At 41.1% G+C, this 26,425-nt stretch overlaps 2 protein-coding genes across 7 annotated transcripts in view; one reads left to right on the forward strand and one right to left on the reverse strand.

The window, feature by feature from the left end:
• The window catches only part of LOC143021928 (copine-8-like), a 758,082-nt gene that overhangs the window by 493,555 nt on the left and 238,102 nt on the right, over window positions 1–26,425 (forward strand). Inside the window, exon 1 of one of the 6 annotated variants that reach the window (XM_076179806.1) lies at window positions 13,142–13,194. The exons of 1 other annotated variant lie outside the window; for it this stretch is intronic. The gene's annotated coding sequence lies outside the window, so the exon portion shown is untranslated. Of the gene's footprint in view, window positions 1–13,141; window positions 13,199–13,370; window positions 13,415–26,425 lie in introns of those variants that run through there. 4 more of the 6 variants (XM_076179811.1, XM_076179812.1, XM_076179808.1 and 1 more) reach the window with 4 other exon arrangements.
• On the reverse strand, window positions 10,295–11,578 carry LOC143021997 (uncharacterized). The gene has a single exon (XM_076179928.1). The coding sequence runs from the start codon at window positions 11,576–11,578 to the stop codon at window positions 10,295–10,297; it is 1,284 nt and encodes a 427-aa protein (XP_076036043.1).

The following is a 26,425-nucleotide window of genomic DNA, read 5'->3' on the forward strand; positions in this document are numbered from 1 at the left end:
GATAGAAGCACAGTACAAAAAAAAAAAAAAAAAAAAAATGCAGACAAACCTTAGCTAGAGTAGGATTGATAAACGATACGAGTGAAAGAGAAACTAGACACGAGTATCATATTAAACGAAAAAGACGAAGAAGAACCAGGAACTAATGCGGACAAGGTAAGTGATACGTTGCTTCGTTACTGCAAGGGCCCTGGAGTTAGCAGTAAAATGCCTGTAGAGTAGAAAAAGAGAGAAAAAACATATCCCTGTGAGGCACAAAGTTTACATTTTCATGGGCGGTCTCACTAATTGCCGAACAAACCGAGAAAAGCCGAAAAAAACAACAAAACCCAAACAAGGACGGGTTTTGCTCAAATGTACACTTCTATATATATATATATATATATATATATATATATATATATATATATATATATATATATAAATATATATATATATATAAATATTTATATATATATATATATGGTTGCATTATTTGAACTATTTTCTTTAAAGTGTGTGATTTCCATGTAATATGATCAAAGAGAACTCAACTTTTTGTCCTCTGCAATTTTACCGACCCCGGCTACGACTCGTCCAGCCCGCCGTCTATGATCACTGGTGGTATGGATCAAACTACACTTTTAAGTTTCTTACTGTTGTGTTATTAGTGAAATAGACTGCATATAGTTGAATTATTTAAACTCTTTTCTTTAAAATGTGATTTTAATGTAATTTGACCAAAGAGAAGTTATGTTTTAGCCTCTGCAGTATGACCGACCACAGCTACAAATACCGTAACAAATTAGCATATGGTTGCATTATTTGAACTATTTTCTTTAAAAGGTGTGATTTTCATGTAATTTGATCAAAGAGAAGTAACGTTTTTATCCTCTGCAAAATTACCGACCCCAGCTACGATTCGTGGTTACAAATTTACCGCTAGCCTGCCATCTATGTTCTGTGAATGCAGATCATCACTGAGCGTCAGAGTTGCCAGATTGTCGTTTTTTATGCCAGATTTTGTATTTTTGGAATGTTTTTACTGTGTTTGGCAGAAAAAATTTGTTGGGTGGCATTTTTGGGGGGCGTTTTTAAATGCCCGGTCGTCATTAGAGATCATTCTTTTACTTGTATCAAGAATTAAATGATGATGTATGTGAATTATATAAATTTATTGTGCCGTTACGAGAGGTAACGGGGCTTTTTTTTATACGTCCGTGTATCCCCATGTTTACATATCTTTTTGTCGTAAGGCTCGTTTCCCCTCGGAAGAGGTTTTCAAGTTTGTTTTTCGTAATGTTTAATTTAAGTATGCTGCGAGCAGAAGCTTCGTCTGCTTAAGAATACTATCGTTGTAAGTTGTCTGCAAGCTGTGCTGCAAGATAGCATCTCATTATTTGTACAATGTTCACTTTAAGAATTAGACTTAAGAAGGTGTGTGAGAACCGGTTGCGGTGGTGTGATGTCACGTCACGCCTCCAGCCAGTGTGGTTTGAAACGCCTTCAGTTGTATACCCGCTCCCTTCGCGGCCTACTCGGTGAGTTTTGAGCCGAATTTAGTTTTAGATCTGGTATATTGTTTCTTGTATGTCATAATGAATTTAGCCTTAAGCTGCTCGTATTTCATGTTCAGATTATTTGTAATTCTGTATAAAAGCTGTTAGTAACGAGCGTCGCTCTGGATTGTTTTACAGTTTTTCATCTACTACTTCTACTCTTCCTCCCAATTACTGTCTGCTGCCATGGTTTCAATGGCAGCATCTGTTGTGTGAAGATGAGAAAGTCGTGTTTTCTATTGCCAATAAACGTTAGCGACGAGCACTCCGTGGATCCTTAACCCCGCGTTGTTTACGTTACGTAATCCAGAAAAGAGGGCACTCGTTACGCTAACCCCCTATGCGTAGCAGAGTAATCTGTGAAGCCACAATGAAAAACGATGGCCACTGGCGCTCTCTGCCAAGAAAATCGCTTTCGTGAAGAGGTGAATGAAAAGAGCCGCTGCGAAGGAGTTAAAAGTTAGCCATGCAGGATGCCAAGTCCATCTTGAGGATATGGCCAGACCACGCCCTGCACGCCGTTGCCACGTCTAGATTCCCCTCGTCGTCACCACATGAACTTGATGTGCCGCCTTCCTGGCATAAGTTGCGTGTGTATGCTTAGTGTAATGGCGCAAGTTAAGTGTAGTGGCGCCAAAAGCGTAGTGATCTTGTGTCGTCTTAGTAATCGTATCGGCGCGCGAGTGTGATGTGGCAACAATGTATGGTTGCGGTTTCCAATGTTTACATAACAAACCAATCGTATTTATGTAAGCATGTGTTTTCCTTTGAAGGCAAGCTACCTTGCCTAAAATCCTGTCATATGTTAATATAAGCATGCGACTAATGTGCATTTTTAGATTGAACCAAATGTAGGGTTTAATCTGTTGTTGTCTACCTCAATAGTCGTATAGTTAGGAGTGTGGTAACGTACTCCGTGGTTTTCGATTAAGTTCGAGTTTTCCTTTTCTTCTTTATCATATTACTGTCTTGTCTCTCACTGTTTCTCTCGCTTGGCAATATGTCTTCCAACCACAGTATAGATGAAGGACCCGTCTCTGGTAGGGTCAGAGTCCTCACGGCTGAAGGGCAAGAGGCTTTTCAGAGAGCGTCTGATCAGCATGAAGAGAGGGTAAAGGCGAGTAGAGAAGGAGTACAAGCCTTATTGGAAGAACCGAATCATGGTCCTTGGTTGTATAAGGCCCACGCTGTGTACCAGGATACTGTAAAAAGGTACCTGGAATTCTTAATGCGTGAACGTACTTCAGAAAGTCTGGCTCGTGCTGAATCAGTGAAGCACGAAGACAGGGATTTTCAGGCATCTTTTCGTCAGGTAATCAGTAATTATGCTTCCTCTTCCTCAGTTGAAGTCACGGAAGAGGGACACCACACTGAACCGTTTTTACAAGATGACCCGAAGTCCAATCAAGTTCCTTTATCCCTCGTCGACCACTCTGAGTTTTGTATGCCCCCTTCCATGAAGGGCAGTTCAAGAAGGTCGGTTAGGTCAGGTCGTTCCAGTAGCACCAGTGTTAGTGTTGCAAGGAAGCAACGAGCCAAGGTGGAGACCGCTCGTATCAGAGTCAAGTTTGCCGAACAGGAGGGTCAGCTTATGAAAGAGCAGGCTGAATTGCAGACCAAGTTCAAAGTTATGACACAGCAAAAGGAGTTAGAAGAAGCCGAAGCCGAACTTAGGCACTTAGGAGCCGACGATGATTGGGAAACATGCAGTGACTGGGACCAATTAAAAGGTACAGTCGCTACCCGCACCCAACTATATGTGGAGCAACAGGGTGGTATAGTTGAAGTTTCCGCTAGTCAGAAGGATCCGGTAGGCTTGAATCCTGAAAGCCCTGTTTTCAAGCCCTGTTCTGATTTCAGAGTTAACTCACAGCCTGCTAACAATGTTCCATTCAGTTTTGAACCTCGTATCGAAAAAGTAAAGGTGAGGTCTGTGCAACCTGCGCAGCAACCTGTTGCTAACCATGTTTCTTATGCGTCACCACCTGTAGTAAAACCTCCCCGGAGTGCATCTCCTAGATTGGGGACAACCTCCAATTCTGCTGATTTGAGCAAGTTCTTCTTGCGGAAGGATTTACTTCTTAGCAGGCTGTCTACGTTTGATGATACTGCGGAAGACTATGCTGTTTGGAAGGAGAGTTTCAAGGAGGTCGTGCAAGAGTTAGGCACCTCATGTAAGGAGGAAATAGACCTGTTAGTTAAGTACCTAGGTCCTGAGTCTAAAGAATGGGCCCGTACAACCAGAAACTCAAATGCCAAGAATCCAAACCTGGCGTGCAGTAGAATTTGGGAGCGCTTGGATGACAGGTTTGCTGCCCCTTCGATCATTGAGACTTCAATTAAAAAGAAGCTCGCCAACTTCTCTAGGATTTCACCTAGAGACACCTTAAGGTTATACGACCTGTGTGACATTCTGTACCAGATAGAAGCCTTGAAGGCTAACCCTGTATACAGTACACTGTTTGCATATTATGACGCCTCGTCAGGCATCAATCCCATTGTCGCAAAACTTCCACCCTGTATACAGAAAGCGTGGACTGGCAGAGCCATGAACTACAAGACTGCTCACGGTGTGCCGTACCCACCTTTCTCCTTCTTCATTGAGTTTGTGAAGGAGATGGCAGGGGTCGAGAATGATCCATGTTTCTCTTATCAAAGCCTTGGAGCCGATGGTTTTGTGAAACCAGAGAAGCCACCTCCCTCTAAGTTTCCTCAAGTGCGTGTGAAGAAGACTGACACCATGTTGTCCAGTGGCAGTAAGTCGACCACGGGCGCTGACAGGTCTGTTGGCGCCGCTAGTCCTACCGAGCAAAGAAAGGCAGAAAATGGAGATTTTTGCGTCTACCATGATGCCTACGTACACCATTTGGATTTCTGCAGGGCTTTTCGCACCATGTCAGTGAGCGAGAGGAAGGTTTTCTTAAACGATAAAGGAGTGTGCAACAGATGTTGCAAAGGTAACCATCCTCCTTCCAGCTGCAAAGAGAGAACTTTCTGCAAACTCTGTAAGGCCCATACTCATGTGACTGCCTTACATCACGATGAACCCAGGTCGAAGAGGAGTTCGACTCAAGCGGTTACACAGCATGGAAGGGAGGTTGCTCAAGATAAAACACCTCGCTCCCCTGTAGTCAATCAAGTGCCGCTTCCAAATGTTCTTACCCCCATAGTAAAGACTCAGGGAGGGGAGGATGCTGCGGTCAATTCCAAATGTACCTTGATATGCAGCAACCCCACCTCCATGAGTAAGTCCTGCGCCAAGACCTTCTTGGTAAAGGTCTATCCTGAAAGTAAGCCAGAGCTCGGAGTGTGGTGTTATGCCATCCTAGACGATCAGTGCAATTGCTCTTTAGCAAGGTCTGAGTTTTTCGATTTGTTTGACAAGCTGAGCAAACGGGTTTCATATCGTCTAGCTACCTGTACAGGTGTAACGGGCGCTTCTGGGCGCACCACCAAAAATTACACCATCGTGTCTTGGCATAACTCACAAGAGGTACATATCCCTCAGTTAGTGGAATGCGACAGCATTCCCAATGTAAGAGAAGAGATACCCACCCCCGCCATAGCTCGTGGTTATCCCCATCTGTCCGATCTGGCCGAATGTATTCCACCTCTGGTTCCTGAAGCTGAGATTCTACTCATCATTGGTCGAGATGTGCCTTCAGCTCATTACATTTTTGACCAGAGAATTGGACCTGTCAATGCCCCTCTAGCTCAACAGACCAGTCTGGGTTGGGCAATCATTGGGGAAGTGTGTCTCCATGGCACTTGTAGGCCTCCTGTCATTAGCAGTTTCAAAACATCCTTTGTACATGATAGACGTCCCTCTATAGTCGCACCATGTGGTAACCAGATTCATGTTTCTGAAGTAAAGGATGATTTGTTCAAGGTAACCAAAGATGATGACAAGGCCGCCCTGTCGATTGAAGACAGGAAGTTCTTGGATGTTATGAACTCAGAGTTCCGCAAGGATCAAAGTGGTCATTGGGTCGCGCCACTGCCTTTCCGTCCCAATGTTGTAGCCACCAGTAATAATAGAGACTTTGTGTGGCACCGCACACTGTCTCTCCATCGTAGCCTCAGCACAAAGCCGGAAAAACGTCAGCATATGATGGCCTTCATGCAAAAGATGTTAGATCGTGGGCATGCTGAGGTTGCACCACCATTGAAGTCTGATCAGAAGTGCTGGTATCTTCCATTGTTTGGGGTGTACCACCCTAAGAAACCTGACAAGATCAGGGTTGTGTTCGACTCTTCTGCCAAATCCAGAGAGTTCTCCCTAAATGATATGCTGATGTCAGGTCCTGATATGACAAACAGTATTCTCGGGATTCTTCTACGTTTCCGTCAGGAAGCTGTAGCAGTGGCAGCTGATGTAGAACAGATGTTCTACAATTTCAAAGTGAAGACTGAGCAAAGAGATTACCTCAGATTCTTCTGGTACAAGAATAATGACCCTGATGAAAGGCTGATTGAGTATAGGATGACTGTTCACGTTTTTGGGAACACGCCATCTCCCGCCATTGCCACCTATGGCTTGCGTAAGTCTGTAGAAAATACCTCTCCTGAAGTTCGCTATTTCATAGAGAACAATTTCTACGTGGATGATGGGTTAGCATCTCTGCCAGATGCGGAGACTGCTTACAAGTTAATCCAAGACTCTAAGTCAGCACTCCAAGAAGGAGGACGCCTGCGCTTGCACAAGATCACTTCCAACAGTAAGGAAGTGCTGGAAAAGTTTGCCACCAGTGAGCTGGCCGATAACCTTCAGGAGCTGAACCTAACTTCTGACTCTATGCCTATGCAGTCTAGCCTGGGCCTCTTATGGGACATCCAAAGAGACGTTTTCGTCTATAAGTTCATGGATTCATACAAGCCTTCGACAAAAAGAGGGATACTGTCTGTTGTAAATAGTCTGTTTGACCCCATGGGATTCTTAGCTCCAGTAATAATAGTGGGAAAACTACTCCTAAGAGAGATAACCAATCTAAAGTGTGGTTGGGATGAACCCATACCAGCTAAGATCCATACCAAGTGGTCCAGATGGCTAACGTCCTTAAGGGACCTCAAGGACATAAGCATCAATCGTCAGTTTGCTAGTATTTCTTTGTCTCAAGCTCACAGGATAGAGCTTCATACCTTTTCAGATGCTTCCAGAGTAGCAGTAGGAGCTGTATCATATCTTAAGGTTTTCAGTGATACCAAAAGCTACCAGGTGTGTTTTGTGAGGGGACAAGCTAAAGTAGCTCCCAACCATGGTCATACTATTCCCAGGTTAGAGTTGTGTGCTGCAGTGATGGCAGTTAATCTCAGCAATTCCATCTCGGATTGCTTGGACAAACCCTTAGACGCAAGACATTTCTATTCTGACAGCATGATTGTCTTGGGCTATATTCATAATGAAAGGCGTAGATTTCATGTCTACGTGAGTAACAGAGTAGACCACATTAGGTCGTCCACCGAACCTAACCAATGGCATTATGTACCTACAGATTGTAATCCAGCAGACCTGGCTACCCGTGGTCTTGAAATAACCGACCTAAATCAGAGTGATTGGTTGTCAGGTCCCTCAAGCTTATTTGAGGATGTTGTATCCGCCAGTGGAAGTTTTCCTCTTGTAAGCCCTGAGACAGATAAAGAAGTAAAGGTATCAGACTACACAATTGAGTCTGAACCCCTTGTTAGTGCAAACAAAAGCAATGTAGAGCCTGCAATTGCGTCATTAGCTCAGAGGTTCTCTAATTTCTCCTGTTGGAGGAGACTTGTAAGAGCGGTAGCTCTCCTTAAGCATATAGCCCGTTCTTTCAAACAAGGTAACAAGTGTTGTTCAGGTTGGCATATGTGCAACAAACATAAGTCACCCGATCAACTAGAAGATGCAGCTGATTTCATTGTTCAGACATACCAAAAGGATTATTTCTCGTCTGCCATGACTAAATTGCAAGGTGAAGTTTGTTTACCTCCTTCCAGTCCCATTGCATCTCTGTCTCCTTATTTAGACCAGAAGGGCCTACTTCGTGTAGGAGGCAGGTTGAGTCAAGGCGGTGATATACTGGGTATGCTTGCAAGGCCTATTATTATTCCAAAGGAATCCCATTTAGGCTTGTTGTTGATCCGTCACTACCATGAGACAGTGCACCACCAAGGGAGAGTGATTACAGAAGGAGCCGTCCGTACAGGTGGTTTCTGGATTTTGGGAGGGAAACGTACCATTTCTAAGGTCATTTTCAAATGCGTCACCTGTAGAAGGGTAAGAGGTAAGGTGTGTGTTCAGAAGATGGGAGACTTACCCGTCGATAGACTTACTCCCAATCCGCCATTTTCCTATGTAGGAGTTGACCTTTTTGGCCCCTGGCATATAAAAACTCGGCGCACTAGAAGTTCCTTCCTCGAAAGTAAAAGATGGGGCGTTCTGTTCACCTGTCTTGTTTCCAGAGCTATCCACATAGAGACTGTAGAAGAATTGAGTACTTCTTCCTTCATTAATGCCTTAAAGAGATTCATTTGTATTCGTGGCCCAGTTAAGATGATGCGTTCTGACAGAGGCACGAACTTTGTAGGTGCTGTCAAAGCACTGAACTTGCTTGCCATTACCGATGAAGGTGGTGATGTCAATAGTTTCTTGTCAAGTCAAGGTTGCACTTGGTTGTTTAACCCTCCTCATGCTTCTCACATGGGTGGAGCATGGGAGCGTATGGTGGGGATAGTCCGCAACATCATGAATGTGATACTGACTAACCATCACCCCAAGGCATTAACACATGAGGTGTTAGTAACCTTCTTTGCAGAAGTATGTAAAATCGTGAATTCCAGACCTTTAGTTCCTGTTTCCTCGGACCCTAGTAGTCCTTTCATTTTGTCTCCGTCCATCCTTCTCACTCAGAAAACTGATATTCCTGTAACTCTTCCTGAAGAGATAGATATTAAGGCAGTATACAAATCTCAATGGAAGCATGTCCATCACCTCGCTGAGGAATTCTGGAAGAGATGGAAGAAAGAGTATCCTTCCTCATTGCAACCCAGAAGAAAGTGGGTCAATTCCTCTCCAAATGTAAAGGTGGATGATGTAGTGTTGGTAAAAAATCAAGAGTGTCCCCAAGGACAGTGGCCCTTGGGTATTGTAAACAAAGTATTCCCTGGCAAGGATGATTTAGTCAGGAAGGTCCAAGTAAGAGTTGTGGTAAACAACAAAGCCCATGAATATGTAAGACCCATTTCTGAGCTTGTGTTGCTAGGTCAATAGATTTGGTAATTTCCCCCCCTAGAAAATTAGGAAGGGAGTGTGCCGTTACGAGAGGTAACGGGGCTTTTTTTATACGTCCGTGTATCCCCATGTTTACATATCTTTTTGTCGTAAGGCTCGTTTCCCCTCGGAAGAGGTTTTCAAGTTTGTTTTTCGTAATGTTTAATTTAAGTATGCTGCGAGCAGAAGCTTCGTCTGCTTAAGAATACTATCGTTGTAAGTTGTCTGCAAGCTGTGCTGCAAGATAGCATCTCATTATTTGTACAATGTTCACTTTAAGAATTAGACTTAAGAAGGTGTGTGAGAACCGGTTGCGGTGGTGTGATGTCACGTCACGCCTCCAGCCAGTGTGGTTTGAAACGCCTTCAGTTGTATACCCGCTCCCTTCGCGGCCTACTCGGTGAGTTTTGAGCCGAATTTAGTTTTAGATCTGGTATATTGTTTCTTGTATGTCATAATGAATTTAGCCTTAAGCTGCTCGTATTTCATGTTCAGATTATTTGTAATTCTGTATAAAAGCTGTTAGTAACGAGCGTCGCTCTGGATTGTTTTACAGTTTTTCATCTACTACTTCTACTCTTCCTCCCAATTACTGTCTGCTGCCATGGTTTCAATGGCAGCATCTGTTGTGTGAAGATGAGAAAGTCGTGTTTTCTATTGCCAATAAACGTTAGCGACGAGCACTCCGTGGATCCTTAACCCCGCGTTGTTTACGTTACGTAATCCAGAAAAGAGGGCACTCGTTACGCTAACCCCCTATGCGTAGCAGAGTAATCTGTGAAGCCACATTTATCTTGGTTATATCATGTGGGAAATGTTGCAAAGATTTTGTGCCTAGCCAGAGGATGTTTCAGCTCTTCTTTAGTGAAAATATGTATGAACGTAGTGCATCAAATATTTCTAAATCTGATTATGCTTTTGATTATATATAGACACAATAGAAAAATCACAAATGTATTTTCTATTTATGTATGTCAGAGTCTCTAGGAGGTTGTTTAATAAACTTAAACGTAATGTATGGAGTAATACATTTTATTTTAGTTATTGGTATTTTTTCTTTCTCACATAATACGGAGTATAATATATTTTATTTTGGAAGTTCATATCTTTCTTTCCTTTTTGTGATTCAAAAGTACTTACTTGTGCGTCGATGACGTCGGTTCTTCGGTTTCGGTCGCTCCTGGGTGGGCCCTTACATTCCTTTGTGGCACATTCTCTAGCCTAATTCCCTACCTCCCAACCATTAATGCTAGCTTACCATATCCCCCTTTCCGGGTACTGTACACTCCACTCACACTCGCATTCACCCCACCACCCACGCACGGTCCTTGTTCGGCACTGCGCCACTCAAGCCAACGTGAGGCCATCCCCCCACATTCGGGTGGGAAGGGGGATACCAGCGCCCGTGCCCTTTGACCCCCTCTCCCCCCCCCCAGAGAGAGGGGGAGGGGGTGCCAACCGTCCGTCCCCGTCCGCGCCATACACACTCACGCTCACACCACACCCCCTTGATCTAGAGATCAACCTGCTCCTCGTCTTCTCTTTCCTCTACATCGTAGTCCTGTAGCCACCTTGGCGGGCGTCTTTCGCGCTGGGGTCTCTGAGACACCCCATCCTCTTCTGTTGTCGCCCCGTGGCCTTCCTCCTCATCTTCTCCTTCACTCACTACCTGCCGTATATACAAGATATGTCGCGGCACTCCCTCAACAGAAACATTGTTCCGGGAGTTCACCTCCGTCCACTGTGACGTGCACTTCCTGTCCCTTGGTCTCACCCATACTTCCTCCCCCACCTGCACTGAGGCGGGGCCTTCTTCGGCATTGGCCGGCAGTTTCGGTCCCTGCAGCGGATGCCGCCAATCATATTTGAACACAGCCTTTTGCGGAACCGAGTGGTCGTCTTGGCCTGACCTGGGGGAGATATTATACCAGAAAACTGCCTCCGTTTGCGGTATTCGCGCCCTCTCAGCTATGGCCTTAATTGTACGATGGTGTCGTTCTACTATCCCATTTCCGCTCGGCCGGTACGCTGCCCGGAAGAAGCCGTTGCCGTTGTCCATCAGGACTTCATCCACTGGGCCCCGCTCCAAAAATACCTCGTTCATCACCCGCGCAATCTCTTCTCCAGTCTCCGCCTTCAGTTCTCGCCAAATGCCGAACCGCCCTGGGCCGCAGTCGACCATCGATAAGTATCTGGTGCCTCGATAGTGGGTTACGTCAATTGCCAGCCGCCCCCAGTTCTCTTCCACGCAGAGCTCCCCCGCTGAATGCGGTCTGGGGGCTGGGTTTATGGACTGACAGCGGGCACACGCCCTCACCGCATGCCGCACTTCTTCCCTTGATATGTTCGGGTTGACCTTCCTTGCCAGGAACAATGACCTATCGACCCCTAGATGATGCGTTTCGTGCAACTCTTTCGCACGAAAGGACCCAGCGGCGCACATCTCGAGCTTCTCTTCCTGTTCTTCTTTCGCTTTCAGCCAGCTCTTCTTTACTCTGGTAAGCGCGTCCGCTTTGTTCGCCTCCGAGGATACCTTCCTCACCCTTATCTTCATGCCGAACTCGTCGATTAACTCTCTCAGGATCCCGAGGCGGCGCTTCACCAGGATCTCTGCAGCTCCTTTCGTGCGTACTCTCTTTTCAGCCGTCAGCACCGAGTTCATCCACCCCGCTACCGTGGCTAAGTCCGTCCTGATCTCGATCTCACGCAGCCCCCATTTCAGCGCCAAATTTGTTCCTTTTATGACCGCGTCCAACTCTGACTCGTACCTCGACGACATACTGGTGGACGATGGCATAGTATCAACGTCGAACGTGGGATTTATTTCAGATGATGGTGGTTTATTACAGTACCACTAGAATTAAATGATGTACATGAATGATATAAATTGATCTTGGTCATATCATGTGACATTGTTTTATATTGGCTAGTCGACAGTAAAAAAATATTTTTATATTGTAATTGTAGTTATACACCTTGATCTTGGTTATATCCTGTGGTATTGTTTTATATTGGCTAGTCAACAGTAAAAAATATTTTTCATATTGTAATTGTAGTTATATACATTATTTTTAACTACACATGTAAAACCAAAATACAAGAAAAAATCTTAGAAAATGTAATGGTTGGCATTTTTTGGTCATGTTTTAAAAACATTTTGGGAGCATTTTGTCAGAATTTGGCATTTTTCCTGGTAGAAAACCTGGCAACCCTGGCAACCAGTTTATTAAACAACCTCCTAGAGACTCTGACATATATAAATAAAAAATACATTTGTGACTTTTCTATTGTGTCTAAATATAATCAAAAGCATAATCAGATTTAGAAATGTTTGGTGCACTACTCCGTTCATACATTTCCCACATGATATAACCAAGATAAATTTATATCATTCATATACATCATCATTTAATTCTTGATACAAGTAAAAGAATGATCTCTAATCACGACCGGGTATTTAAAAACGCCCCCCCAAAAATGCCAAATTCTCAAAAATGCTACCCAACAAATTTTCCTGCCAAACACAGTAAAAACATTCCAAAAATACAAAATCTGGCATAAAAAACGACAATCTGGCAACTCTGACGCTCAGTGATGATCTGCATTCGCATAACATAGATGGCAGGCTAGCGGTAAATTTGTAACCACGAATCGTAGCTGGGGTCGGTAATTTTGCAGAGGATAAAAACGTTACTTCTCTTTGATCAAATTACATGAAAATCACACCTTTTAAAGAAAATAGTTCAAATAATGCAACCATATGCTAATTTGTTACGGTATTTGTAGCTGTGGTCGGTCATACTGCAGAAGCTAAAACATAACTTCTCTTTGGTCAAATTACATTAAAATCACATTTTAAAGAAAAGAGTTTAAATAATTCAACTATATGCAGTCTATTACATTAACACAACAGTAAGAAACTTAAAAGAGTGTAGTTTGATCCATACCACCAGTAATCATAGACGGCGGGCTGGACGAGTCGTAGCCGGGGTCGGTAAAATTGCAGAGGACAAAAAGTTGAGTTCTCTTTGATCATATTACATGGAAATCACACATCTTAAAGAAAATAGTTCAAATAATGCAACCATACATATATAGAAGTGTGCATTTGAGAAAAAACCCGTCCTTGTTTGGGTTTTGTTCGGCTTTTCTCGGTTTGTTCGGCAATTAGTGAGACCCTTCATGGGAATCAGCTGGACACGATTAGAAGTTATAATTACTATTCACGATAAAGAATAGTTGGAAATTGTGTTTCAGAAGCTAGTATGAAAGCGCCAATTGGTATTTTGCAATATACTTATTATCTTTCGTTATAAGTACAGTTAATACAAATTGGCAATTTTCCAATTGTCACATTGTGTCACTTGTGTGTGTACTGTGGTAGGAAGTGTCAAGTGACCAGTTGAAATAGGCGTACGTAAGGAATATATTTGTAATAATCTGTTTTATTATATAAGATAAAGACAATAGGGCTGAAATAATCATGAACATAGTTGGTGTAAGAATATCATAGATATGGGTAAAGTGTGATGACACCTGTTGGCTTTGTTTACTATTAATTTGCAGTCACGTCAAAATAGTTACTGCATTGTTTCCTTTGAATTGCAGTTAATCAATGTAACGAAGGAGCAAGGTAATTTTAAGTGACTATATATTTCAAAGTATGATGCAATAGTCTTATATGTGAACTAAGAAAAACTGGGCGGAGCATTTAGCTTATGCTGAACTGAATTGGCTTGATAAGTCGAATTTTATGGTTAGGTCTAAGGTTACCTTTGTCCTTGTGAGTTTGACATAAAGTTGCGAAGTCACTAGGTGACTAGCAATTTATATGAATAATTACAAACTGGAAAGTTGTCCGAGAAACCCAAAGTCACAATGTTATAGAGATAACTGTAATTTCCGTAGAATTTAGAGGCCTTTTGGTTATTAAGTTATGATAGAATAGTAGGGCACCATGTATGTTGTTTGTGTGATAGCTTTGTGTTATGTAGATAAACTTGTGCTGCAAAAGTATATTTTATTATTTTTCCAATAATTGTTTAGCTTACTGAAGAAATATAAATCACACTGTATTATATCTGTGCATAGTTGTTTGCTAATAAAACCAAACCAAACCTCAGACTGTATTGTATTTACTTGTTGATTTGTACAGTCATTGCTTAGCATACACAGTTTCACATGCATAGTTTTGAAATTATATTAATTGTTAGCTTGAGTTTCATTGTGTGGAAAACCCATAGCTCCACTGCAGCAGATGAGTGCTCTTTGGCCCTCCCTTAGATCCTGTAGACCTTTGGGTCTGTGTTGTGCAGATTTGGGACTGTTTCTGTCACTAGCAGAAATTAGTAGAAGGTGGGCAATTGCTATTTATCAGTTTGGTACCAATATGAATATTTATAAAGATGTTTGCCAGCCTTATAATCTTGCCTATATTGTCAGCTAGCTTTTATTAATCTGAGTATTTTGAACCCTATACATAAGTACTGCAAATTAGTAGTTGTTGTTGTTGTTCCCTAGACTGTCTGTCCGAGCAGTCCTGTCTCCCCAAGGAAGGCCACAGCCGAAACTGGGTTTTCCCACAAATCCTTTATAGTGTATGTTGTGTTGTTTGCGTGCATGATTGTGTATAATGCAGTCTTCCATTATGTGTTGTACGGTATGGGGTGAAGTGTTACATCCTGGGCAGCTGTTCACAACACGGTCGTCCAGCCTCTTCTGGTAGCTTAGAAGTGCTGGGTGGTGACCGCATCGCAGTCTGGCCAAGTGGACTCTGTCCTTTCGTGGGAGAGAGGATTCAGAAGGGTGGATATCAGGGGGGTCTGGCATGCAGCAGTGTGTTGTCTTTCAGTGTGTTAATGGAGCGGTGAGTGATATGATTATGAATATGTTGGTAAATGGTCAATTTATAGTTTCACCCAACCATAGAATTTGATATTTGGCTTATGTGTTTCTGGTGAGAAATGTTGTGATATGAACGATGGTGTACATTTTCGTCGCAAATGTGTACTTTTGAAGTAATTATTGAAGTTATGCAGTTATGCGTACATCTCCCAAACGCATAAGTGTGGGAAATCGGGGTTTTTGGGTGGGGAAGACTAATAAATGGAATAATGCACGTTGCAAAACAGGTATAAAATGAACAAAAACTCATAAAGAAAAAAAAAAAAAATTTGGGCCAGAGTCCCGCTTAACGTGAGCGGTAGCCATGTTTGTTTTTCCCAACGATTCGAAAAATGTCTCGCTAGAATCAGCTGCATTTAGCGAAGGTTGGGTCAGGTCTCACAACTGCAGTTTTTACCTATATCACTGGCTAGCTCATATCATTCTAAATATTTTGAACCCCAAATGTAAGTGACACAAATTATTAGTAATGTCAGTAGCGATTTTTAAATATTTGAAGTAGTAAGTGAACATCTTGGTATAAAGATGTTCACCAGTCTCATAGCTGCAGTTGTTACCTCTAGCATCAGCTAGTTCTTATTATTCTGAGTATTTTGAACCCCATATATAAATACATATAGCAAAAGCTTTTTTCCTCTTACAAGGTAGGTAGCCAAATTCAAAAGGCATAATTCCAATCCCACCCATTTCATCACCACCCATTCCATTCCCATTCACCACCCCTCCCTCCCTGTCATCTTGGCTCCTCCTCCCTAACTCACCATATCCCCCACCCACTCACATACTTCACAGTATCATCCATGTACAGCCATTCTACACTTACCCTTGTCTTCTGCCTTCTCACTTCCTCAACAGGCATCCCCCTCTTGCTCAACGCCACTTTCACCCCATCTATCCTTCTCGTCTTTGGTCACCCCCTCATGTTCACTATATCTACCTCTGCCATCCACACTTCTTTTACTAATCATTCTTCACTCATTCTTTCCATGTTTCCAAACCATCCCAATACTCTTTCATCAACCCTGTCTCCCATCTCCTTTTCCACCCCTGCTCTCTTCCTCACCTCCTTGTTTCTCATCTTATCCAACCTTGTCACTCCTGCCATATTTCTCAGACATTTCATCTCAAACACGTTTAACCACTTCAGTACAAATCAAATTCTTGCAGCATCAGCTGCCATATGAATGATGCATCACACTACTGGCATTATAAGATTAAAGTCACTGGAGTATTACTCATTCTCTTTTACTCACAGAAAACGTGATCAAACCAGTTCACAGAATCCAGTGGTAACTCATGTACAACTACAAAAAATATAATCAAGATGTCAATGCCGGTATCCTCCTGTGGCTTTTAATTAATTGGATGAGGAAATGGTAAAGAAAATACTAGTCACACTTATAAGACCAATATTGGAGTATGCTGCGACACTATGGACACCCAGTAGAAAAAAAGAATATAAGGAAAATAGAAAGAATCCAAAGAACAATGATAAAGATGGCCCCAGCACTTTCAAAATTGACATACGAGCAAAGATTGTCTAAACTGGATCTACCAACCCTGGAACAAAGAAAAGAAAGAGGAGATCTATTGGCCATTTACAGAATCATGAAAGGCCTGGAAGAGTCCTTGACAAAGAATACGATAAAAGAAAAACAAGGGGACATGGAAAGAAATTCAAAAAGGATAGTTATAGAAGAGATCTAAAAAAAAAATAGTTTCCACACAGAGTGGTGGATGTTTGGAACAAATGGGATGAAACAATAGTGTGTGTAAACACCATACAAGAGTTTAAGAACAAACTAGATATTGTGAGACACAAAGATGGGTCACTATGAGTATAGCTCCCCTTCCTGTATGATACAACGAGGTAAATACTCGCGCCTCATGAAGCCTAAGTAGGCATCATTGTACCGAGGTGGTTAAACTCTTCCTCTCTTCCCCTCTTATGTTCCATGAAACTCAAAAAGGATAGTTATAGAAGAGATCTGAAAAAAACAGTTTTCAACACAGAGTGGCGGATGTTTGGAACAAATTGGATGAAACAATAGTGTGTGTAAACACCATACAAGAATTTAAGAACAAACTAGATATTGTGAGATACAAAGACAGGTCACTGTGAGCATAGCTCCCCTTCCTGTCTAATACAATTAGGTAAAGACAACTAAGTAAGTACTCGCACCTCATGAACCCTACGTAGGTGTCATCGTACCAAAGTGGTTAAACTCTTTCTCTCATTCCCTCTTTCCCTCTTATGTTCCATGTGTCTGCCCCATATACAAGCACTACAAATTAGTAGTGTTGCTAGTTATTTAAAAAAAATTAAATTAAGACTGGCAAACATCTTTATATTTGCCATCAGTTCTTTATGTATAAAGAGGTGTAAACAATGTGGTAGAAGTTGATAGAGATGTGCCCAGTCCAGAGACCAAGTGTCAACCCCTCAGGGCTGCACCTTCTGATGGAGGTGAAATGGGTTTTGAAAATAGGCTGTTCTGTAGTCCATCTTGCAGGACCACCACTATCAGGTTCCCATCATTTGTCCCTGATTTAGAAAATATATGGATAACTGTGTGGAGGAATATGCACAGTTGAACATTTATGGGTTTCTGTTGATATTCAAATTGTGTGCAGCTCACCACACCACACATTGCACACTCCCATCATACCACATTGCATATCTGGTTTTTCAATTTCACTGCAATCACACTTGTGTTAACATCAAGATTGTTCTTGCTGTATTGTTCAACAGTCATTTGTTTGTAATATTGCAGAGTATTGTAGAGCATAAAGTACAGTACAAACACATGGAAATGGGGAATAAAGTTATTCACAAAACATTTGTTTTTTATGTCTATTGGTGAGGATGTGGAGACTGGAATCAGGAGCAAAGCAAAGTTAACTGGGGTGAGAAGTAATCCAGTGTTATAGTACCTTGTACTGTACTGTACATCATCATCATTTTTCTCCCATTCAAGAAATTTTCTATCCATTTCAATAACTTTCCTTGTAGGACACCTATTATTTTGAGTTTTCTTAACCTCTTCACTCCGGGGCACATCGCACGTCTGGCAGCATTAGCTGCCCGACGTGCGATGTTGCGTCATAATAATCGCATCATAAAAAATACAGTCGGTGCTCAATCGTTTCTTCTCTTTCACCCATGAATTTTGATAACCATAGAAAATATGATGAAGCCAGTTTAGAGAGAATGGAGGTTACGTAGGTACGACTACAATAAATATAATCAAGTTGCCTACGTTGGCATCATCGCGTACCCACTTGCTCCTCATGACGCCTACGTAGGCGTCACCGTATGGAAGTGGTTAATAGCTTTTTGTGTGGTACTTTATCAAATGCCTTTTGTAAATCTAGGAAAGCACAAACAGCCCATCTATCCCTTTCTTGCATTATGTTCATTAGCCTCAAGTAAAAACAAATCTAGCTGGTGGCACATGATCTGTCATGTCTAAAGCCAAATTGTTTTGGATTCAGTATATTATTTAAATGAAGCGGCCTTGCTGTGGATGTACTGTGTCTTGCGACACTGCTTCTGACCCAGGGCGGTGGGCAGGGTGCAGGGATGACCCGTCATCCAGGAGGTGCTCAGATGAGAGGAAGGGTGGGAGGGGTGTGGAGTGTATTTGGGGATGTAATGGGTGGGAGTGTTTTTGTGCCTTTCCCTTTTTGGCTACCTCCCTTGGAAGGGGGAAAAAGCCTTGGTATATGTATGTATGTATGTATATTATTTTCTTCCAGATGTTTAATCTATCTACTTTTGATAATTTTTTCACATAGTTTAGCAATTGTGCTTGTAAGAGAGACCAGTCTATAGTTTGTTGGGCCTTCCTTACCTCCCCCCTTTATATATTGGTACTATATTTGCATTTTTCCAATCTTGTGGTACCTTTCCTTCTTTGAGTGAGTAATCAGTTATCTTATATAGTTTGGCCATTAGTTCATCTATACATTCTTTTAGTATCCAATTTGCAATTCCATCTGGACTGTGTGATTTTCTAACAAAGTTTATTATTTGGTCCCTTATTTCTTTCTGTGTCACAATTATTTCTTTCATTGGGGGGATCTTTCTGTTCTTCACCCCAGTTTTGGTGCATCACATACAAGCGTTGTTCCTTTTCTTACACTACAATTAGGTAAATATGTGTGTGTGTATTTACCTAGTTGTATTTTACGGGAACGGGAGCTATGCTCGTGGGGTCCCGTCTTCATATCTCATTTTATCTAAACTATTTTTAAATTCATGTATTGTTTTTGCACACACCACTTTCTCATCTAACTTGTTCCAACTGTCTATTACTCTGTGAGGAAAGCTGTTCTTTTTCAAATCTCTTCTATAGCTGTCTTTTTTTATTTTCTTTCCGTGTCCTCTTGTATTTCTGTCATCCCATTTTATCAGATTCTCTCTATCAGTAATTTCCATGGCTTTCATGATTCTGTAAATAGCTATCAAATCTCCTCTCTCTCTTCTTTGCTCTAGTGTCTGTAGTTCAAGTTTTGCTAGTCTCTCTTCATATGATAGTTTTGAGAGTGTTAGTGCCAATTTTGTAATTGCTCTTTGTATTCTTTCAAGTTTTTTTATACATTTTTTTGTACTTGGTGACGATATCGTTGCTGCATATTCCAATCTTGGTCTTATCAGGGTGATTAGGATTTTCTTCACCATTTCTTCATCCAGGTATGTAAATGCAGCTTTGATTGTTCTTATTAAATTATAAGTTTCTCCAAAAATCTTATTTATATGTTTCTCAGGTGACATATTATTCATAACAATGACTCCCAGGTCCTTCTCATTTTCTACTTTTTTTATTCCTTCTTCTCCCAAAGTATATGATCCTGTTATTCTGTTTTTGCTTTTTCCAAATTCCATTATACTACACTTCTTTGTATTGAACTCCATCTCCCACTTCCTACTCCATTCCTGTACTTTATATAGATATCTCTGTAGTGATTCACAATCTTCTTCTGTTTTCACTCTTTTCAGTAGTTTTGCATCATCTGCAAAGAAGCTCATATAGCTTTCAATTCCTTCATCCATATCAATATATATAGCAAACATTATTGGGGCCAGTACTGTTCCCTGCGGAACACCGCTTATTACTTTATCCCATTTTGAGTGCTGGTCTCTTATCACTACTCTCATTATTCTTTCTTGCAAAAAGTCTTTCATCCAATTTAGCAGTTTGCCCTGTATTCCTCCGTCAGTTTCTAATTTCTTAAGCAACTTCTTATGTGGTACTTTGTCAAAAGCTTTCTTTAGGTATAGAAATGCACAGTCCGCCCATCCATCTCTTTCTTGTATTATATCTATTAGCCTTGAATAGAAACATATTAAATTGGTGACGTATGATCGTCCCTGTCTGAATCCAAATTGCCTTGGATTTAACACTGTTTTTTTCTAAATATTTTACCCTTCTACTTTTGATAATTCTTTCACAAATTTTTGCTATTGTACTTGTTAGAGAGACTGGTCTATAGTTTGTAGGTTCTTCTTTATTTCCTCCTTTATATATAGGTACTATATTTGCTTTTTTCCAATCTTCTGGAACTTTTCCTTCTTTCAAGGAACTGTTTAGTATGCTATGTATTTTGTCTGCCAGTTCATTCCTGCATTCTTTCAGAATCCAGTTTGCTATTTCATCTGGTCCATGCGATTTTCTGACATCAAGATTACTCAAGTGTGTCAATATTTCATTCTTTGTTACTTCTATTTCTTCCATAGGGGGGACTTTCTTTTTCCATTCAATCTCTTCAGGTTGTATGTTCTCCCTTGTAAACACTGATTTAAAATGTTTGTTCATAATTTCCGCCATTTCCATTTCCTCAGTGTATTCAACTCCCCCTTGTCTTAATTTCTCCATGTCTTGTTTGTTTTTCAGTTTATTGTTTACAAATCTGTAGAATAGTTTTGGTTGATCTTTACACTTTTCTATGACATCTTTTTCATATTTTCTCTTTTCCTCGAAATGGAGAGAGTGAATGGTTTGAGGTAAAGGTGGGACTTCATCAGGGATGTGTTATGTCGCCCTGATTGTTCAATCTTTACATGGATGGGGTGGTGCGAGAGGTGAATGCAAGGGTAGTGGGTCAGGGGTTGGAGATGATTAAAGAAAATGGAGAAAGGTGGGAGGTGAGCCAGTTGTTGTTTGCTGACGACACTGCACTTGTAGCAGGATCGGAGGAGGGATTGAGGAAGTTAGTGACAGAGTTTGAGAAGGTGTGTGAAAGAAGGAAGCTGAAGATAAATGTGGGCAAAAGTAAAATGATGAGATGTACAAGGGGAGAAAGTGACAGCAGGCTGGAAGTGAACATTAAGGGTGAGAAACTGGAGGAAGTGGATAGTTTTAGATACTTGGGTGCAAATGTGGCAGGAAAGGGAGGAGTGGGGATGGAGATAGAATGTAGATTGAGAGAAGCGAGTAAATGCCTTGGTGGATTAAAGAGTGTAATGAGAAATAGACATCTGGGAATGGATGCTAAGAGGAGGTTATATGAAGGAGTGATTGGGCCAACAGTACTGTATGAGGTAAAAACATGGAACATGAGAGAGGAAGAGAGAAGGAGTTTGAATGTGTTTGAGATGAAATGTCTGAGAAGCATGATAGGGGTTACTAGGCTAGATAGGGTGAGAAATGAGGAGGAGAACAGGGGTGGAAAGGGAGTTGATAGATAGGGTTGATGAAAGAGCATTAGGATGGTTTGGACACATGAAAAGAATGTGTGGAAGGCAGAGGTGGAAGGAGTGAACATGAGAGGATGGATGTGGTAAAAGGGGCATTGGGAAAGAGAGGAAGGACGGGAGAGGACAGAAGATAGGGGTGAATGGAGAAGGGTTGTGTATAGATGAGGCTGTGATGCATGAGGGGGAGTGGGTGGGGGATGTATGTATGAGAAAAAATTTGACGCAGCCTGAAGGGATTTCTCCCCGTCTTCTCCTTTTCTGCATGGGTGGACGGAGAGTGGGGGTCGCTGAATTTATGAAGCAGCATTGCTGTGGATGTGCTGTGTCTTGTGACACTGCTTCTGACCCAGGGCAGTGGACAGGATGCAGGGATGACCCATCATCCAGGAGGTGCCAAGATAAGGGGGATGGTGGAGGGGAGTGGAATATATAGGAAATGGAATGGGTGGGAGTGGTTTCTATGCCTTTTTCTTTTTGGCTACCCCCTGTTTAGGGGGGAAAAGCCTTTGGTATATGTATGTACAACCACTCCTCGTGTAACGACGACAATTGGGACCAGCATCGCCGTCGTTAACCGAATTGGTCGTTAAGTGAAAGTGTATACATATACGTACATGTACAATGTCCAGCAGTACATGTATCTTTATTTTCGTGTATTTTCCCTCTTTTATACAGTACATTAAAGCTTTATTTACTGTTTTGATAGTACAGAAAGCCCTCAAATAACGCGGTGGTTAGGTTCCTGAAATTACTGTGTATGACCAAATCCGCGAATGCTGACATTCCATGGGTGCAATATAGCAATAGAAAATTAATTATTAATTTTGTAAATTAAAATGTATTAATGTAATATGCAATTTTGTGGGTGGAAAATAAAATAAAAAATATCTTGCTACAAGCAAATACGCTAATGAACGAAGTCAGTAGCATAGGATCAGGACGTCATCTTGTTGTCTGTCAATTGACGGCCTTGGTACTTCCGACAGTACCTCGCCAGGTATATTTTCTTGAAGGAATATTATGGAGCAGAGATACATGCATTCCTTCAAGCTGCAAGAACTTTGTATACCCTGCAAGCTGAGAGAGTGGTTGAAAAGCCCGCTAACGTCTCTCACGACGATGACAACGAGTACGAGCCGGATGACATTTAATTTGCAGGTAATGATTTATTAAACACAGGTTAGTTTAGTTTAGGTTAGATGAATTTATCATCCTTTCATTTCTTCGACGTCGGCATCTATCATAACAAACATGGCGTACCATTCGTCCGACATGACTTCGTTACTTACGAAATCTGTTTTAGCTCCTTTTTTGTTTTTTTATTTCCGCTCACAAAATTGCATATTACGTTGATACATTATAATTTACAAAATTAATAATTAATTTTCTATTGCTATATTGCGCCCATGGTCGAAACTAAAAATTTACCAATACCGGTATATACTGTATCCCAGGTAGTTTTTGCAGCTTGCAGGATGGTAATGTAGACCTAAGCTTCAGAACACCTTACCTCACATTTAATATCCACCGTACAAGTTCATTTATAACATCATACAAATTTGCCTCAGCCAACTTATCGTTCACGACGTCATAACTTCGGGAGATTTACGTTAAACGAATATTGGTCCGTCATAAAGCCCGTTGTTACTCCGCGTTGTTGTTAACCGAGTAGGTCGTTAAACGAGGAGTGGTTGTATGTACCATGGATATAAGGCAGCCAAAGTTGTATATTAGAGTTCAGAGGTTAACCTGTAAGGTGTACAACTTTCACCAAGCTGAGTAAAATTGTTTGGCATTACAATCAAACCTTGCTTAACAAGTGCATCATATAACAGTGATTCTCATGACAAGCAATTTTTTTTTTTTTTTTTTTCAATTTTGACTCGCTTAATGAGCGACATTTCACTTAATGAGTAATGTTTCATGATTTATATGCCTGACATGAATGCTCCTTTCTACCTAGCTAGCCATGAGTCATGAGGACCATGTTCTTGTGACTCGTGGCTAGCTTGTCATCTGCTTCTCGGCCAATGTTGCCACTGCTTGAAATATTCTATTAGATCTTGGAATTTTTAGTTTGACCTTGGAGTCTTTTTTTTTTTTTTCCCATTAAATATTGTAGTTTTCAAGTAACTCAGCTGGTGAGTGGAAAAAAAATCCAGTATTACACCCACAGCAAATTCAATTATATAACCATGATTATCAATAATTGGACTATTCTAACACACTTTTCTTGTATGGTATTCTGGTAGTATATGGCACTTTTTTGAGTTATGCCTATTTTCTTTCTAGCCAATCATATGTAACCATGAGTGTCATAGGACTCTTTCTGACAATGTTTATCCTGTGGGGCCACAACTCCTGCCTTTTGTTTGAACATGGTTGGTGTAATGCTAGGTTATGCATGTGTGGGATTGGTTAGGCTATGTTAGGTTTGGTTTAGTTGGTTAGATTAGAATTACCCACTCATATCTTTTACTTCTCCACCCAAAGCTCCCAGGCTCTCACACCCAAAATTGTGAAGGGGGAGGAGGTGGCATACCTTGAAAATGAAGCATTTCTAACAGAAATTCCATAGAACTAAAGTCATAGAATCGCCTACAATGAATTCTTGGGGAGGTGCATAACTCAAAACCATGATATTACTGACAAAAATATCATATAGAAAAATGTCTTAGAATTGCCCTAAGCAGTAGAAAACATGTTTTTGTAATAAAATTTTCTGAGGATGCAATTCTGGATGTTTTCCAACTATATCATAATAACTGCATTGTGTTAACTAAGTTGATCATCAAATGCTGTGGATGTGCTGGCTGAACTGGAATTACCAACCCTGGAACAAAGAAGAGAACAAGGGGACCTAATAACCATCTACAGAATTATGAAAGGAAAAGAATGCCTTGATAGAGAGGACCTATTAAAAGGGGACAGAGGAAAAACAAGAGGACATGCAGTGAAATTCAAAAAGGATAACTATAGAAGACCTGAAAAAGAACAGCTTTCCACATAGAGTAATAGATGTATGGAACAAATTGGATGAAGAAATAGTGTGTGCAAACACAATCCAACAATTTAAGAACAAACTTGATCTTGCGAGATACAAAAACAGGTCACCACGAGCATAGCTCCCTTTCCCGTATAACACAATTAGGTAAATACTAGGTAAATACATATACCAAAGACTTTCTCCTTACAAGGGAGGTAGCCAAAAAAACAAAGTCATAGAAACCATTCCCATCCATTCCATCCCTTACTCCACTACCCTCTACCCTCTTCCTTCCCTCTTATCATGGCACCTCTTAGATGACAGGTCATCCCTGCATCTTGTCCACTGCCCTGGGTCAGAAGCAGTGTCACAAGAAACAGCACATCCACAGCAAGGCCACTTCATTAAATCGGCGACCCACCCTCTCCGTCCCCTCATGCAGAAAAGAAGATGGGGAGAAATCCCTTCAGGCTGTGTAAATTTATTTCTCAAACATACTCCCACTTCCCCTCATGCATCATCCATACACAACTATTCTCCATTCACCCCTATCTTCTGTCCTCTCCCATCCTTCCTCAACAGACATTCCCCTCTTTCCCAAAGCCCCTTTTACCCCATCCATCCATCTCATCCTAGGTTGACCCCTCATGTTCACTCCTTCCACCTGTGCCTTCCACTACTCTTTTACTAGTCTTTCTTCTCTCATTGTTTAGATGTGTCCAAAGCATCTCAATACTCTTTCATCAACCCTATCTTCCAACTCCCTTTCCACCCCTGTTCTCCTCACCTCCTCATTTCTCGCTCTATCTAGCCTAATAACCCCTATCATACTTCTCAGACACCTCATCTCAAACACATTCAAACTCCTCTCTTCCTCCCATATGTTTCATGTTTCTGCCCCATACAGTGTTGTTGGCACAATCACTCCTTCATACAATCTCCTTTTAGCATCCATTCCCAAATGTCTGTTTCTCATTACACTAATCCCTCAAGGCATTTACTCACTTCTCTCAATCTACATTCTACCTTCACCCCCACTCCTCCCTTTCCTGCCACATTCGCACCCAAGTATCTAAAACTATCCACTTCTTCCAGTCTCTCTTCCTTAAGGGAGTGTCGCCAGTGATCATTCGAAAAATTCTGATTCATGAGCGAAGTTTAGGTAAACATTTCAAAAGAATCTCTATGATGGTGGCAACACTCATACAAAATTATACAACTGTATATAATTTCTATTTTTTTATACAGTATAAAATAGCATAGACTCAGAGGTGATTTGATACAAGTCTTTAAAATTCTAAAGGGAATTGACATCACAAGTGACAAAATTTTCACACTGAATGAGAATCGGACAAGAAACAATGGTCTCAAACTGTCCGGAAATAGATTTAATTTGGAAGTGGGTAGAAACAACCTCACCAACTGTGTAGTTAATGAATGGAATAAACTTCCTGCAGAGGCAGTGCAATGTAGTTCAGTTTGAAGCTTTAAGAATCATTTAGATAAACACCTAAGCAAGATGCTGTAATAATTATCATTTATTTTATTTGTTTTTGTTTTGTTAGCATCTGTCTATCATTATTTGCTTGATTCTCATTTATTATTAGTTATATTTCAATTTATTATTATTTACTATTTACCTGTTTGTTTATTATTAACTATACCTATGCATTTATTGATGTATTTTATTCATTATTTACATTATTATAGGTTTTATTCATTAATTTATTATTATGATTTTTTCACATCCGACCTAGATATTGACCAAAAGGTCTCCTGTTGGCATGCTCTGCCTTTGTAATCCTTTGTAAAATATTGGCAACCTCTGGCAACCCCATTGCATAAAAAACATTCTGTATATTGAAATAGCATCAACATTTCTATAGCTATTTCCTTTTTTGCTACAGAATTGTGACAAATTGTGACAAAATTTTCACACTGAATGAGAATCAGACAAGAAACAATGGTCTCAAACTGTCCGGAAATAGATTTAATTTGGAAGTGGGTAGAAACAACCTCACCAACTGTGTAGTTAATGAATGGAATAAACTTCC

The sequence above is a fragment of the Oratosquilla oratoria genome, chromosome 43 (genome assembly GCF_046742065.1).
Source record: "Oratosquilla oratoria isolate Oo_2021 chromosome 43, ASM4674206v1, whole genome shotgun sequence".
Classification (NCBI taxonomy): Eukaryota; Metazoa; Arthropoda; class Malacostraca; order Stomatopoda; family Squillidae; genus Oratosquilla; species Oratosquilla oratoria.

Excerpts from the sequence above, each read along its gene's own strand:
- LOC143021997 (XM_076179928.1), bottom strand. The coding sequence starts at position 11,578 with ATGCCATCGTCCACCAGTATGTCGTCGAGGTACGAGTCAGAGTTGGAC.